Source organism: Balaenoptera musculus, chromosome 16, assembly GCF_009873245.2.
Source record: "Balaenoptera musculus isolate JJ_BM4_2016_0621 chromosome 16, mBalMus1.pri.v3, whole genome shotgun sequence".
NCBI classification, from domain to species: Eukaryota; Metazoa; Chordata; class Mammalia; order Artiodactyla; family Balaenopteridae; genus Balaenoptera; species Balaenoptera musculus.
In genome coordinates, this window is record NC_045800.1 from 32,989,673 (window position 1) to 33,007,708 (window position 18,036).

The 18,036-nt window shown below is 35.6% G+C and overlaps 1 protein-coding gene across 2 annotated transcripts in view; it reads right to left on the reverse strand.

Moving 5' to 3' along the window:
• HELLS (helicase, lymphoid specific) overlaps positions 1-18,036 on the reverse strand; it is a 39,127-nt gene that overhangs the window by 1,665 nt on the left and 19,426 nt on the right. The window contains exons 11-21 of one of the 2 annotated variants that reach the window (XM_036829690.1): positions 14,923-15,119; positions 12,281-12,377; positions 10,808-10,969; positions 9,087-9,226; positions 8,848-8,986; positions 7,439-7,522; positions 7,236-7,355; positions 6,554-6,670; positions 6,047-6,206; positions 1,010-1,106; positions 777-853 (exon numbers count right to left, since the gene is read on the reverse strand). In XM_036829690.1, coding sequence (XP_036685585.1) covers positions 777-853; positions 1,010-1,106; positions 6,047-6,206; positions 6,554-6,670; positions 7,236-7,355; positions 7,439-7,522; positions 8,848-8,986; positions 9,087-9,226; positions 10,808-10,969; positions 12,281-12,377; positions 14,923-15,119 — 1,390 coding nt within the window. Of the gene's footprint in view, positions 1-776; positions 929-1,009; positions 1,107-6,046; positions 6,207-6,553; positions 6,671-7,235; positions 7,356-7,438; positions 7,523-8,847; positions 8,987-9,086; positions 9,227-10,807; positions 10,970-12,280; positions 12,378-14,922; positions 15,120-18,036 lie in introns of both variants that reach the window. The other variant, XM_036829689.1, reaches the window with a different exon arrangement.

Here is an 18,036-nt window from a genome sequence, read left to right on the forward strand (position 1 = left end):
GGGGACACGGGTTCAAGCCCTGGTCTGGGAAGATCCCGCATGCCGTGGAGCAAGTAAGCCCGTGAGCCACAACTACTGAGCCTGCACTCTAGAACCCACGAGCCACAACTACTGAGCCCGAGTGCCTAGAGCCTGTGCTCCGCAACGAAGAGTAGCCCCTGCTTGCTGCAACTAGAGAAAGCCCGTGCGCAGCAACAAAGACCCAATGCAGCCAAAAATAAATAAAAATTAAAATTAAAAAATTTATTAAAAAAAAAAGACAATGGGTAAGGGGGGGGGGGAGTCGGCCAATTCCGGAATGCAGGTCATTTTATTGGACAAATAACCCAGTTTTTCCAACAAATCGATGGCATGGAAAAACAAAAGTGAGGAGGGTGATATAGAAGAAAAGAGATATAGCAAACAATGACATTTGGATCCTGATTCAAACCATAAGAAGATTTGAGACAACTGGAGAAATCTGGATATGAACTGGGTATTAGCTGATATTAAGGTTTTAGGGCCAACTCTCTTAAATGTAATAATGACATAGTGACTATGTTTAAAAACATGTTCTTCTCAGTAGAAGATGCCTAAGAAAGTGGCTATGGGTAAAATGTCATGAGTTTAACATTCTGATTAAAGAAAATGGCAATGAAATAAAATTGGCTAAATGTTGTAAACTATTAACGGCAGAATGAATTATCCACAGAGGTATATTATACTATTCTCTCTACTTATGTATATGTTTCAAAGTTTCTGTAAAAATAATAAGTAAAACCATGAGAGATACTTACCAAGGAGATCACTTCGATCTAACAACAACTCCAGATCTTTATCACTAATGACCTTCTCTCTTGATCCTTTTACTTCCCTATAAGGAAACAAGATATTCACATCTATATGATCTTTATCACTAATGACCTTCTCTCTTGATCCTTTTACTTCCCTATAAGGAAACAAGATACTCACATCTATATGATAAATCAAAACTATGCATTATATTTTTCTAAAATTAAAACAATCTTACCTTTCATAATCTCTAGATTTTAATAATTCCATTAATTCCTTAGGGTCTAAAAAGTTCTTAGATTGATTTAATCCAGATTGACCACCTTTGAAATGATCTAGAAAAAATTTTCAAGAAATTCAAAACACTCAAAATTGCCTTTAAAACCAAAATACAGTACATTACAAACCAATCAGAATGCCTTACATTAAAAAGGACAGACAAACCAAGTGTTGGTAAAAAAAAGAAAAGCAACTGCAATTAATCATACTTTGCTGGTGGGAGTGTAAAATGGTTGGGGAAAAGTTTGGTAGTTTTCTATAGGTAAACATACACCAACTCTAAGACCAAGAACAAATACATACATATGTCCATAAATATTTGTATAAGAGGAGCTTATGCATAAGAACCAAAATCTGTAAACAATTCAAACATCAATCAACAAAAGAATGGATGAATTATTCAGCATTTTTTTTGTTTAAACTGCAGACTTCTAACACACACAACATAGATGAATCTCAAAATATTACGTAGAATATAAGTAGCTAGGCAAAAAAAAGAATACATACAAGTGAATCCAGGTAGAAAGTTGAAGGAAAAACTAACCTATATGACAAAAATTGGAATAGTGGTTGCCTTCTAGTGAGGGGAAGGGAGCCTCGGAAATGACTAGAAAGGGAAACTTTCTCGGATGTTGGAAATGTTCACTACCTCGATCTGGATAATAATTAATTGAGTATATACATTTGTTATAGACATCAAGCTGTACACTTAGCTGGGAATTTTACTGTATGTATATTATACCTCAATAAAACATTGTCAGCATTTTAAAAATTCCTTTCAAATTGTTCTCTGAAATTAATCTCTAAAATTACTAAAAGTAAAACTTGGGAAAATAAAACTATAAACCGTACCTAATTTAAACCAGATTCAAAACAAAACAGAATTTATTTCATAATTCAAGTCCCTAAAAGCAGCACAGGTGAAAAATTTTTAATTTGCACAACATCTTATTAGGACCAAGTTCCTTTTTCCTCCAATGGAAATTCTAACTACAATCTGAATGCTCCATCAAATCAAATTAAAGAGGTCTAAAGCCTAATCCACAATTTCCCTCAAAATGAGATATACTGGAGAAAGTATTTGCAAGTAGAAAAGTAGCATAAAATAAATTGATAGCAATTTTCAACATTATTATGATTTTTCTAGGCTTCAAAACTTATATAAGATGATTTTCAACTTTTCTTATGGCAGCCATCAAGCCATTTATCCAACAGAATTTTATATTGAATAAATAAAAGCAGAACTCCAAGGAATATCAGGGAACAGAACATAAAATGCCAATGCCTCACCCACTTCACTTTCCCTATCCTCAGAATCTTATCTACATTAAAAAAAAAAAATACTGTGTTTTTAATATTCTGTTATTGAAACTATGAAAAGGGCATACTGGAGTCAAATATTTTTGAAATATTGAAACTATGAAAAGGGCATACTGGAGTCAAATATTTTTGAAATAGTGGGTTCAACAAAGTAAACAGATTTTATTGTAGCACTACTTCAATATACCTTCTTTTTTAAATTTTTTATTTATTATTTATTTATTATTTTTATTTTTGGCTGTATTGGGTCTTTGTTTCTGTGTGAGGGCTTTCTCCAGTTGCGGCGAGTGGGGGCCACTCTTCATCGCGGTGCGCGGGCCTCTCACTATCGCGGCCTCTCTTGTTGCGGAGCAGAGGCTCCAGACGCTCAGGCTCAGTAGTTGTGGCTCATGGGCCCAGTTGCTCCGCGGCATGTGGGATCTTCCCAGACCAGGGCTCAAACCCGTGTCCCCTGCATTGGCAGGCAGACTCTCAACCACTGCGCCACCAGGGAAGCTCCAATATACCTTTAATATTCTAATATTTAATATATTTTACTTGCAAGAAGAGGCTTACAAGTTTTCTTAAAGCATTTTGGCACACAAATCTCTTATCAAGAATAAACAGTAGGGGTTTCCCTGATGGTGCAGTGGCTAAGAATCCACTTGCCAATGCAGGGGACACGGGTTCGAGCCCTGGTCTGGGAAGATCCCACATGCCGCGGAGCAACTAAGCCCATACGCCACAACTACTGTGCCTGTGCTCTAGAGCCCGCGAGCCACAACTACTGAAGCCCGCGCGCCTAGAGCCTGTGCTCCGCAACAAGAGAAGCCACCGCAATGAGAAGCCTGTGCACCGCAACAAAGAGTAGCCCTTGCTCGCCGCAACTAGAGAAAGCCCACGCACAGCAACAAAGACCCCACGCACAGCAACGAAGACCCAACGCAGCCAAAAACAAATAAATAAAATAAATAAATTTATTTTAAAAAAAGGATAAACATTAACAATAACATCATACTCAACAGTGAAAAGCTGGAAGCTTTTCCTAGAAAATCAGGAGCAAGACAAGGATGGCTACTCTCATCACTTCTATTTACACAGTATGGGAAGTTCCAGCCTCAGCAGTCAGACAAGAAAAAGAAAAGGCATCCAAATTGGAAGGGAAGAAGTACAACTATCACTATTTGCAGATGACACAATACTATATCAAGAAAAAACTAAAGTCTCCACAAAAAACTGTTAGAGCTAATAAAGGAATTCAGCAAAGCTGCAGGATACAAGATTAATTAATATACAGAAATCTGTTGCATTTCTATACACTAATAATAAACTATCAGAAAGCAGAAGTAAAAAAACAATCGCATCAAGAATGAAATATCTAAGAGTAAACTTAACCAACGAGGTGAAAGAAGCATTGGAAGAATTAATATTGTTAAAATGTCCATACTACCCAAAGCAATCTACAGATTTCATGCAATCTCTACCAAAATACCCATGGCATTTTTCACAAAACTGGACAAGTAATCCCAACATTTGTATGGAACCACAAAAGACCTCTCCAAAACAAAAGCAATCTTGAGAAAAAAGACCAAAGCTGGAGGAATCATGCTCCCTGACTTCAGACTATGCTACAAGGCTACAGTAATCAAAACAGCATGGTACTCGCACAAACACACACACATAGATCAATGGAACAGAATAGAGAGCACAGAAATAAACCCAAAGCAGTTATGTTCAAATAATCTATGAAAAGTAGGCAAAAACATACAATGAAGAAAAGACAGTCTCTTCAAAAAACTGGATAGCTACATATAAAAGAATGAAACTAGCACATTTTCTCACACCATAAACAAAAATAAACTCAAAATGAATTAAAGACCTAAACTAAGACCTGAAACCATAAAACTCCTACAAGAAACTATAGGCAATATATTCTTTGACATTGGTCCTAGCAGTATCTTTTAGATCTGTCTCCTCAGGCAAGGGAAACAAAAGCAAAAAAAATAAACAAATGGAACCTAGTCAGACATAAATGTTTTGCACAGTAAGGAAACCATCAATAAAATGAGACGGCAACCTACTGAATGGGAAAAACTATTTGCAAACTCTATGTCTGATAGGGGTTAATATCCAAAATATTATAAACAGCTCATACAACTCAATATCAAAAACCCCAAACAACTGATTAAAAAACTGGCAGACCTGAATAGACATTTTTCCAAAGAACATCTATAGATGGCCAACAGGCACATGAAGATGCTCAATATCGCTATTCATCAGAGAAATACAAATCAAAACCACAATGAGATATCACTTCACACCTGTCAGAATGGCTATCATCAAAAAGTCTACAAATAACAAGTGTTGGCAACAATGTGGAGAAAAGGGAACCCTAGTATGCTGTTGGTGGGAATGGTGGGAAAACAGTATGAAGGTTCCTCAAAAAAACTAAAAACAGAACTACCATATGATCCAGCAATTCCACTCCTGGGTATATATCCAAAGAAAACAAAAATAATAATTTGAAAAGATACATGCATCCCAATGTTCACAGCAGCATTATTTACAATAGCCAAGATACGGAAACAACCTAAGTGTCCATCAACAGATGAATGGGTAAAGATGAATGATTAAAGAGAAATACAAAATGGAATATTATTCATCATAAAAAAAAATGAAATTCTGCCATTTGAAACGTGCATGAACCTAGAGGTTATTATGCTTAGTGAAATAAGTCAGACAGAGAAAGACAAATACTGTATGTTATCACTTATATGTGGAATCTAAAAAATAAAACAGATGAATAACAAAACAGACTCAGAGATACAGAAAAAAAACTAGTGGTTAGTGGGGAGAAGTGAGGGCAAGGTAGGGGTAGAGGATTAAGAGATATAAACTGCTATGTATAAAATAAATAAGCAATAAGGAGATTTTGTACAGCACAGATAATGACTTTATAAAAATACAGTCATTATTTTTTTTTAATAATTTTTTAAAAATTTATTTATTTATTTATGGCTGTGTTGGGTGTTCGTTTCTGTGCGAGGGCTTTCTCTAGTTGTGGCAAGCGGGGCCACTCTTCATCGCGGTGCGTGGGCCTCTCACTATCGCGGCCTCTCTTGTTGCGGAGCACAGGCTCCAGACGCACAGGCTCAGTAGTTGTGGCTTACGGGCCCAGTTGCTCCACGGCATGTGGGATCTTCCCAGACCAGGGCTCGAATCCGTGTCCCCTGCATTGGCAGGCAGATTCTCAACCACTACGCCACCAGGGAAGCCCCAGTCATTATTTTTTAATAACTTTAAATGGAGTATAAGCTATAAAAATTGTGAATCACTATGTTGTACACCTGAAACTAATATTAGAAATCAACTATACTTCAACAAAAAGTTTCTTTTTTTTAATGAAAAAAAGAATAATCAGTAACATCATGTCAATCCCCATGACAGTTTAAGATATGGCACTATAAAAGTATACTTGATACTCTTCACTGCCCCATTGTTCCTCATTTTAGACGCTACTATTTTTCATTATGTCTATGGTCACACCAACCCAGCTTAGGTCTTCACAGCTCCAAATTCCCCACTGCCTATTTAAATCCTGCACTGATTTCTTTTATAAAGAAAGTAACAATAACAAAAATTCACAACACACAATAGACAACTTAAGCAAAAAAAAGTACTACAAAATGTTATTTACTTTTGTGGATGATCAACTTTTCCAGTTTTCTTTTAGCAGCTGCTCTTTCCACAATTTTCTGATCAATAGTATTTGCTGTAACAAGACGATATACAACAACTGGCTTTGTCTGACCAATTCTATGACATCTATCCTGGGCCTGAAGATCAGACTGGGGGTTCTTAAAGTTAAAAAGAAAAATAACATTTAACAGTTTAAGGTTAAAATTATTTAAACTCATACTATGTGGGTAAAGTCAATGAGCATGATCCAATCAGAATCTTTGTTTAAAAAGATTGATTAAAATTGAGTTAAGGTACTGTTTAAGTGCCTTAACTCAATTTAGACTTCTAGAGTGACTTCAGTGATAAAGTACGTTCAAGTCTTTACACACTAGACAAAGAAATGATTTTCATCTTAAAGTAGATACCTTTTCAAAACAGAAAAATGAAATTACGAAGTGTACAACGAAAGATTAAAAATTCAGAATGGAAATATAATCAGTATATTGCTACACTTCCAACTTACCCAATCACTATCATAAATGATAACAGTATCTGCTGCAGTCAAATTAATGCCCAGACCACCAGCTCGTGTACTCACTAAAAAGATAAACACATCTGGATCTGTGTTGAAGCTGTGCATCTAAAAGCAAAAGGGATGTAAACATAAGGAAGTAAGAAAGAAAGAAACTATTCCTGCCTGGAATGTGGATATAGAGCTGCATATTAATCAGCTATCTTATAACCGTTTGTTTACCAGCAAAGGAAGGGGGAGGGCAGTGGTGTCCCAAGGGATATAATAAGCCAGCATTCTTCAAGCTGGGTGTGAGTTCTTAAGCATCCATAGGACTTTTGATGTGGGATAAATAAATACTGAAAGCCACAGCAGCCATAAAGTTGAAAATGACCAATTTGGTGGAAAGAGATAAAATTATCAGACTCAACTCCCATGAAACAAAAAATCATGATCATGCCTATTGCCCAGGTTGTGGCAATAAACCAGAGGCCCTAGGATGTAGGTCCTTTTTTTTTGGCCGTGCCATGCGGGATGTGGGATCTTAGTTCCCCAATCGAACCTGCAGTGGAAGCACGGAGTCTTAACAACTGGACCGCCAGGGAAGTCCCTAGGTCAATTTTGAACATTACTTCAGAAATCAAGACAGGAGTTACAAAAAACAATTAAGTATGTATGACATAAGCAGTCTTACATTTTTTTCTCTCTCTGAATAAGACATGGATCCATCAAGCCTGCTAAAGTTGAAATTTCTAAAGTGACAGTAATCCATCAAAATGTCCAACATTCTTGTCATTTGTGAAAAAAGCAGCACCTGAAATTTAAATATATCTTAGTATCTATACTGATGAATGAAGAATAATTAAACAACCAAAAATCCAATCAAAAGTACCATACCTTATGACCTCTGGTTTTTAGTTCTGGCAGCATTCGATCCAAAATTAAGAATTTCCCAGAATTTGTTACCAACTCTTCATCAATCTTAAAAGTGGGCAAAGAAAGGAAAAAAAAATTGTCACAACAACTGCTAATAATCTGTTTTTGTCAAAATAAAAACCATGTTAACAGTTTAATTTTCAATGACAAATAAGTCCCTATAAAACTTTTTAAATTGACCTTGTTATTTGATCTTTTTAATCAGAAGATAAAAAAGGAAAAGGAAAGACATACTCAAGGAAAGACATACTCTACAATTTAAAACCAATGATTTCACAAAAAACAAAATTCGGTTTAAGTGTGTAATCTATCCTCCCCACCCCTCTCCCCAAAATTTTGTATAACAGAACATTAAATTCAAACTTACTTAATGTTGAGGTTTATTCTTTATAACTGAGTACACTTTCAACCAAATGCGTATGAAAATTACTGCTAAAACTCTCAGTAGAAATTAAAGAAAGTATAAGAGCTTATAAGCAACCTAAGTATCCAAGATGAAATTTTTAACCTTCTGGTGAATATTAATTACCTTCAGAGATTATCTTCTTCCTTACTCAATGAAAAGCTTTAAAGCAGTGGTTCTCAAATAGGGGCAATTTTGCCCTCCACCCCCAGGGTATATTTGGCAGTGCCTGGAAGATACTTTAGGTTGACACAACTGGGGGAGGGAAATATTTTGGCATCTAGTGGCTAGAGGCTAGAGATGCTGGACAAACGGCCTATAGTCCACAAGACAGCACTTCCTTAACAAAGAATTATCTGGCCCAAAATGTCAATATTGACAAGGGTAAGGAACCCTGCTGTAAACTAGTACAAAACAGGGTTATTGAGGGTTACTGAGAACTGATTTCCTTTACTACTAGGTTGTTTTTCCATCAACTGCCTAAGAAAGCAGTTTCATTCATTTAATCTGAAAGCCCACAAATCAACATAACTTTTTGCTCTCTTCTGTGGCTATTTGTTGAGATTTAAGCAATGAGGAGCCAGACTGATTTTGACAAGCTGAATACTAATTAAAAGGAATACTGAAAAGGTGACAACAATCTCCAAAATAGACAGCAACTAAAACACAGAGTGGAAATCAACTGTGTTACTTAAAAAGTTATATTTCCAATATCACTCTAAATTTAGGAGGATTCCTAGCTGTTTACATAAAATATATAAATAAAAATATTAGTTAGCTTACATATAGAAAACCACCTTTATTCTAACATTCATAAAGTTCTCTGAATTTGGGGGGAGGAAGACAATCTTCATATGACAAACATAACAGTATTTACTGTAAGTAATAATAATAATTTAAAAAATGACTTTCACCCAACATAAAAAGTTACAGAAATCAAAACAGTATATTATTAAATAGTATTCACCTTAAACTCTTGAGTGACCGGGTCTATAGGGTACTCAATCAAATATGGATGATTACAGCACTTACGAAGTAGCATCATTATATTCTGCAGCTTCAGATTAACTTCAGATTCTATAGGGATATTTGTTTCCACAACAGCTCTGCACAAAATATATAATCCATGAATATGAGACATTAAAAAAAAAAAGAAAAAAAAAATCACAGTTTAAAGAATACTTAAATTTATTTTTAAACTCACACCTTTCTCGGTCTACCTCTGGCTGTATTTGGCTGATGAGTTTTTCCAATTCATTAGGGAAATCATCTATTTTGCTGTAATCTATTGACTTTCTCGTTCGCCGTTTTGGTCGTCCAGTGGGACTCAGCTCAACTGTTTCCTTCTAAAACAATAAATTAAAGAAATATCTTTTTAAAAAGCTATACTCTTAGTTATTTGTAGTGAGGTGGATGGACCTAGAGTCTGTCACACAGAGTAAAGTAAGTCAGAAAGAGAAAAACAAATACCATATGCTAACACACATATATATGGAATCTAAAAAAAAAAAAAGTTCTGATGAACCCAAGAGCAGGACAGGAATAAAGACGCAGATATAGAGAATGGACTTGAGGACATGGGGGTTGGGGGAAGGGTAAGCTGGGACGAAGTGAGAGAGTAGCATTGACATATATACACTACCAAATGTAAAACAGATAGCTAGTGGGAAGCAGCTGCATAGCACAGGGAGATCAGCTTGGTGCTTTGTGACCACCTAGAGGGGAGGGGTGGGGTGGGGGGGTGGGAGGGAGACCCAAGAGGGAGGGGATATGGGGATATATGTATACATATAGCTGATTCACTTTGTTATACAGCAGAAACTAACACACCTTTGTAAAGCAATTATACTCCAATAAAGATGTTAAAAAAAAAAAAGATGTTAAAAAAAAAAGCTATACTCTTAAATTCTATACACACACACACAAAGTGGGGTATAATATTTTTATGTACAAAATGTTTTAACATATAAAGAAAAAAATAATTTTGTCTGTCATCATCAAGTTTAGTAATTTCCAAAGGCACAAAATCAAAGATCCATAAACTATAGCCAAATGTAAATTTTATCCTGTGAAATTTAATTGTTTTATTAACACTGATGACAATATCTGGAATCAGTTACTGCATTCATATCTCAATGGAAAAAATTAAGGATGGATAAAACTTCTGAACTTATATAAAGGAATTTAATAGCTTTGGGCTGAAATAAGGCTCCATATATCTGCACTACAGAGGGTATTTCTTTGGATTGGTATAATACTGCAATGAAATTCCTCCCAACAGGCAATTACTTTAATTTTCTAACAGTTAAAAAGCCAGAGATTCCCTTTAATTAAAATGAAAATGGGATAACAGTCTAATGGTTGTACAAAAACAGAAATGCATAATCATAAATACTTTGAAAAGAAATACACAGGTCCATGGCAAACAGTCAAAAATCTGGACATCTGAACAAGATTTAAGAGTCTCCTAATCTTCAGTTATAAGATAATCACATTCCAATTCAATTTCTTGTAATATGGTGGGTAACTAAAAAAGATATTTCTTTCAAATAGAGGATTTTATTAAATTTTTTGGCTACCAACAACCTCCTGTAAAGGGATTGTGCATTTGGGGTGACTGGTCTAGTTGGCAAGCCCTTAGTATATTGTGTGCTTGTTCAAATGTATTTCCAAGTCCATCCCCAGACAGTATTTCAGATGACTATAAAGCAATTAATGCAGGAACCATCACTTGAATTTTAGTAGGACCACAGAATTACTAGGAGACAATTTTTGCTATTGGCCTTATGCCTTATATTCCAGTTAGAAATTCACCCTCAACAAGTCATGAAAACAGGTGATGAGCCTTATATAAGACTGAAATCAACCATGAAATTTTCTATGCCAACTGTCATTTACAGGTAGGTTATTTCAAATCCACACTCTACCTCGCTGGATCCAAACATGTTTGCAATTGTACGGTTCACAATGGCTGTGTAAAAGATCTCTTGTTTCTTTGAAAGTGGTGCATAAACAACTACTTCTCGTTTAGGAGGAACTTCAAGGGCAACATCAGATTTTAGTCTTCTCAATAAGAAAGGTGTTAAAATCTATAATTTAAACATGAATAAACATATATAAACATTAAACATTTTTGTATTTTCAAGGAATACTCTCCCAAAATACTCTTTTACCCCTTCTTCCTCTTTTCTTCCTATATAAAACTATCACATCTCAAAAGGTGATATAAAATATTTCCTTGAAATTTTCCAGACCAAAAACCACCACATGACAAACTCATAGTGTTTATCTGTAACATTTTACAACTTATTAATTGTTCAAAAGTTCTAGTATAACTTGAATATTTTAAAAAGCAGAAATAAGAAGGTGGTATCTGTACTTCTTAAGGATAAAGTTATAGCCCCCAGTTTTTAAAAGTGAGGTTTCGAATTAGTAGAAAACCAAAAGATCAACTGACCCAGAAAAGTAGGCATGAAAAGTTTCCTTCTGTAAGTTCTAAAACTTCAGACTTAAAACTACTCTCCTTCATCAGCTGTGATGACAAGAGATTTCCACATTTATAAAACAGAGAAGCAATAGGTAATTATATCATTATTAAACTGCTTAGGTTTTTAAAAGAAAATCAACTTAAAAAAATCATTTTATATCCTTTATAGGCTTACCTTTAAATTAGTAATTAATTTACATATAGATTAGGGCTCTGTATTTAAATACCTCAAAGGTATAGAGCAAAGCATAGAGAGACTTTAATTTTCCAGAGAAAGAGAGAACATTACCAGTAGTTTAAGAAAAAAGTATCTGTAGACAACAGCCCAGACACAAATATACCTACAGGCAACTATCAGAAAAAACGTGCAAATGATTTGGGGAAGTATGATTTGGGGTGTTATTTTTACTTTGATTTCTGTACTGTCTCACTTCAAAGTCAAAAAAACTTTTTCAAAAAGATTTTGAATAAAATTGTCAAAGCACAATTGAGAAGCTTTTCAGGCCCAATATGAAAACTAGGAGACCTTTGAAAGATTATGTTTGTTTAAAAATAGATAGGATAGATGGAGTTTGTACAAAACAGTAGAATGGAGCATACAAATAAGTAAATTATGCAACTATTGTTGGCAAACGTTGCATAAAAATTTTCATTTTGGGCTGACAAACATGTCAGTAACCATTAGGGGTAAAATGAGTATACGTGAAAAGGACAAAATTTTGAAAAGCACTTTACTTCTGCTGTAACGCCATGAGACCTCTAGCGGAGGGAAAAGGGCAGGAGAGTAAGTTAAATTTGGGGGCGGGGGGGCTCACTTTTCAAATTCTACCACAATGGGATGAACAGGTAATTTCTAGGGTTCCTTTTTCATTCTATGAGTCTCTAGTAAGCAGAATAAGAAAAAAGTCAAAACCTGGTGCAGCATATGCAATACATTCTGTTCTCTTTCTTTAGCAATAATATCTTCAGCAGTTTCAGACAGACTAGTGATATCAAACCAAGATTCAAAGCTGTAAAAGAAAAAAATTATTACAAGTTAACCTAACACATAAATCAATTATATTAACATGATATATGTTTTGCATTTTCAACTTTGTATTAATCTGTATATTATGAAGCAGATATTTTCTTAAAGGGAACATTTTTTCTGATTTATAAATATCTTTTTTTTTTTTACATCTGTATCAGAGTATAATTGCTTTACAGTGGTGTGTTAGTTTCTGCTTTATAACAAAGTGAACAGCTATACATATACATATATCCCCATATCCCCTCCCCTCCTGCGTCTCCCTCCCACCCTCCCTATCCCACCCCTCTAGGTGGTCACAAAGCACTAAGCTGATCTCCCTGTGCTATGTGGATGCTTCCCACTAGCTATCTGTTTTACATTTGGTAGTGTATATATGTCCATGCCACTCTCTCACTTCGTCCCAGCTTACCCTTTCCACTCCCCATGTCCTCAAGTCCATTCTCTACATCTGCATCTTTATTCCTGTCCTGCCCCTAGGTTCTTCAGAACCATTTTTTTTTTTAGATTCCAATAAATATATTATCTTAACAATAGTATGAACATCGAATAAACATTAAAGTACCCGTTTTTTCCTCTTTTTTAAAGGCAGACTTCATTAGGATATGTCTGGAGTCTTGGAAGTGTGACTATCCCATGTTCTCCTACAGATGGACCTTGAGATAGGTCCTCCTCTATTGGGGAATGTTGTCCTCTACGACGAAGCACGCAGCTTCGGGAGGGATGCACATGTCCCATGGGAGGAAGGGGACACTGGCCTAGCCAGCCAGGTCAGCCAAATCAACCCTAGCGATCAGTGGGGTGACAGATGTCACAGCCAGATTGCCCTCACATCCTAAGGTACACATTTTATGAAACATTTTAATAAAGTTAAAGAAATGAAAACTATCTCTGAATATCAAGGCCATATGATCTCTCTCTTTAGGTAAAAATGTGACCCACTACAGTGTTTTTAAAATTCAACATATATGTACCCTGATAATGATATCTATTAATATCCTTAGTTCTTCACAATGTTAAAAAAAAAAAAAACCCTATTAACATGAGCTATTAAATATAAGCATGTCTATACTAAGTAACACTATATTGTCAGTAAATACAATTGGGAAAAATGCCAACAACATTAATGCAGTAGTTACATCAGATATTCCCCAAATTTCATCACCTCAGGCACATTTTATAAATTCAGATTCCCAGCTCCTCCCTCAGTGTTCTAACTCAGTGGAAATGCATAGGACTTGGAAATCTTGCCTTTTAATAAATGTTCCTTAAGACAGCCTGGCCTTGGGCTAATATCTGGTCACCAGAGGTGGAATACATTCTCCAGATAAAACATTAAAAGTTATTCTCCCATATAAAATTAACGTTCTTCCTTCACTGATGCCAAAGTAAGTATAAATCAATTATTTTGCCCTCTTGATTTTGATACTTCTATGTTAATTATTTTTAATGTCTGGTAAGATTATTTACTCTTCCGTTCTGAGTATACTAATGATTTTCTGAAAACTATGTTTATATTTTGATTTTTATTATATAAGCTAAGATTCAAACAGTTTCTAGAGTAAAAAGCATGAGGGTGAAACTGGGAGACCCTGGTTATATTTTTGACTCTGGCATTAACTACTTATATTTTTAATAACTTGACACTTGGGTTTTCTTATGTGTGAGACAGGGGATGTATCAACCCCTATCCCTTCAACCTCTCTATCTCTTGTTTGTGAGAAGATAATGAGAAAAATCCACCTGAAAGTGTTTCACAAAGTTAAGACAATAAGGAGCTTTATAAAAATATGTTAAGGCAGGGAATTCCCTGGCAGTCCAGTGGTTAAGACATTTGGGGCTTTCACTGCTGTGGGCCCAGGTTCGATCCCTGGTTGGGGAGTTAAGATCCTGCAAGCCGTGCAGTGTGGCCAAAAAAAAAAAAATTTTTTTTAAGGCAGTATAAAACAGTTTGTCTCTAATTAATCAATGCAATAAAAGCTTTTAGATAATCTTTTATTTACCTCCTCTCATAATTTGTGTCAAAAGTAGAACATACTTTTTGGGGGAAGGGGAATTGGAGGAAGGTGGTTAAAACGTACAAACTTCCAGTTATAAAGCAAATAAAGACCAGGGATGTAATGTACAACATGGTGACTACACTTAACACGGCTCTATGATATATAGGAAAGTTGTTAAGAGTAGATCCTAAGAGTTCTCATCACAAGGAGAAAAACTTTTTCTTTTCATTTTATCTATTTGAGATAATGGATGTTAACTAAACCTATTGTGGTAATCACTTCACAATACATATAAATCAAACCGTCATACTGTACATCTTAAACTTATACAGTGATATGTCAATTATTTCTCAATAAAACTGGAAAAAAATAAAATAAAAAGAGCAGAACATATATACCACAAAGAACTGGCCAAAACCTATCACTTTAATCCAGCTACCTAGAAGACAGAAATTAATTTTAACTATGAGCACAGATTTTGAGACAGTTAGAAAAACATAGGAAATAATTAAATAACCGCTTACCTACCTTTTCAAGTCATCAAATACATCTGGCAACAAAAAGTTCAGCAATGACCAAAGCTCTGATAAGTTGTTTTGCAAAGGAGTACCAGTCAAAAGAAGCTTGTTATCCGCGTTGAATCGTTTTAACTCCCTGATTAGGCGGCACTTCATGTTCTTAATCCTGTGTCCTTCATCTACTATTAAGTATTTCCAGTAGCAATTCTAGAAAAGGAATTCAGAGGAAACTTTTTATATGATGATCTCACAATTTTTCCTAAAAGCAATTTTAAAGATAAAACCTCTTTATTAGGAATGAATGTTCGATTTTATCAAATGGTATTTCTATACCTATTGAGATGATCATGTTTTCCTCTGATCTACTAAGAGAATGAGTTAATTTCCTAAAACTGATATATACTTGTGTTGCTGAAATAGACCTCACTTGGTCCTGAACTAATAAAGTCCACCTGCTGTTATATATTTCAGATCTCTCCATTCACATTCTTTTTTTTTTTTTTTAATTTTTATTTATTTATTTATTTATTTATGGCTGTGTTGGGTCTTCGTTTCTGTGCGAGGGCTTTCTCTAGTTGTGGCAAGCAGGGGCCACTCTTCATCGCGGTGCGCGGGCCTCTCACTATCGCGGCCTCTCTTGTTGCGGAGCACAGGCTCCAGACGCGCAGGCTCAGTAATTGTGGCTCATGGGCCTAGTTGCTCCGTGGCATGTGGGATCTTCCCAGACCAGGGCTCGAACCCGTGTGCCCTGCATTGGCAGGCAGACTCTCAACCACTGTGCCACCAGGGAAGCCCCTCCATTCACATTCTTTAGTCAAAGCAGTCTGTAGTTTTCCTTTCTAATGCTCTGTCAAGTTTTAATTAGTGTTATCTTGCAGTCCTAAAAAAAGAACTGAAGGACTTTATTAGTTCTATATGCTCTGAAACATTAAATATCGTTAGAATTTTCATTCTTGAAGCCCACATCTGAGATTGACACTCTTTTTTTTATCTGATGGTGTTCTCAACTTCTTACATAGTTATTGGTTTGTTTAGGTTTTTCCTTTCTTCTGGAGCTAATTTTGGTAATTTATATCTTCACAGAAAGCTAACCATTTACTTTCATTAAGTTGTCATGAAAATTGTTTTAATTTCTCATCTTTAATATCTGTGCTTTTATCTTGATTAAGCAAACTTAAGTTCCTCTGTTTTACTGTGTAAAAATACAGAAATATGCAATATTTCTGGGAAATATAAGTACCAAACTGGCAACCGTAGGTATCCTTGGATAATGGGATTGGCAAATTGGGGGAAGAGTATGAAATGGGCCATCTTTTGCATTTTACTTTATACATTCATAGCAAAATGAAAAGAAAATTTTAAAATAATATTATGACTTCTTTAATAAAAAACTTGGAACTCTTTTTCTGATAAGGCAAACAAATCAGATAGGCTGAATAATCTCTCACTATATCTACCTTAACAAAATGAAACAAAATATACAACATCCTTCATAAATGAATAAGCAAAAGAGAAAACCCAATGCAACAGAAATGGTGAGGAATCTGATAAATGAATTAGTAAATGGACTCATTTACTTCTGCTGCCACTCAGGAATAGGAGTCCTGTACCCCCAATGCCATCAACCCCTAAAGCTAGGATCCTTGAAATAATAACAAAAATTCAGTGAAAGGGAAAATTACAAAAATTCTAGCCACTGGCAAATGGAATTGACAAGGAAGCTTACTGTTTCAATATGGTCTGGCTATGGTAATCAAAATAATTAGAAGATATTCATGTTATATTATTTAGTAGAAAACAGGTGTTTCAATAAGCAACATAAAGTATTACCATATTTATAAATTATACCTATATGCTAACAATAGTTATATAACACAGCAGTAGTAATTCTCAGGTAGAATTACAAGTGCTTTCAGGTCTTTCTGTACACTACTTTTTCCTACATGCAATATGTATTACTTTTACTGTGAAGAAATAACTGCAAACCACATTCCAAAGTTCTACCAGCACACAAGTAAAATCTGATATACAGTTGAATCTTGAGCAACACAAGTTTGAAATGCACAGGTCCACTCATATGCAGATTTTTTCAATAGTAAATACTACGTATGTACTACATGATTCACGAGTGGTTGAATCCAGATCCGGAACTGTAGATATGGAGGGCCCACTATAAAATATATGCAAACTTTCTACTGCACATAGGGTTGGCGCCCCTAACCCCCATGTTGTTCAAGGGTCAACTGTACTGGTCAGAGTCAAACAAAGCAGTAAAGAACTGTATGTGAAATACGTGGAGCAGTGAGGAAGAAGTTCAAAACACCAAAAAATGAACTGAGAGAGGCAATGAGAAGTCCATTTTCCAATTGCATTACGATAACTTGGGCACTAATAAATAACTAGCTACAACACAAAGAAAAACAGATATGGGAATGTTATGCCATAGTAGATCCATAAGATAGTAAAAAATAACTTGTCTTCATATATTCCACTATTTAATTAAAATTAAATGGATAAGTTCTATATACTTAAAGCACTTGTCAGAGACATCTGTAATACATTCACAGATTAGGTCTATGTCTGGCTGATTCTAAAATGGTGTTGTGGAGGGAATTCCCTGGTGGTACAGTGGTTAGGACTCTGCGCTTCCACTGCAGGGGGCACGGGTTCGCTCCCCGACCGGGGAACCAGGATCCTGCATGCCGTGCGGTGCAGCCAAAAAAATTAAATTAAAGTAAATTAAATTAAATTAAATTAGAAAAAGAAAACAAGGAGGGCTTCCCTGGTGGCGCAGTGGTTAAGAATACACCTGCCAATGCAGGAGACACGTGTTCGAGCCCTGGTCCGGGAACATCCCACATGCCACAGAGCAGCTAAGCCCGTGTGCCACAACTACTGAGCCTGTGCTCTAGTTCCCACAAGCCACAACTACTGAGCCCACATGCCACAACTACTGAAGCCTGTGTGCCTAGAGCCCGTGCTCTGCAACAAGAGAAGCCACGACAATGAGAAGCCTGCACACCGCAACGAAGAGTAGCCCCCGCTCACCACAACTAGAGAAAGCCCGCTCGCAGCAACGAAGACCCAACACAGCAAATTAATTAATTAATTAATTAAAAAAAAA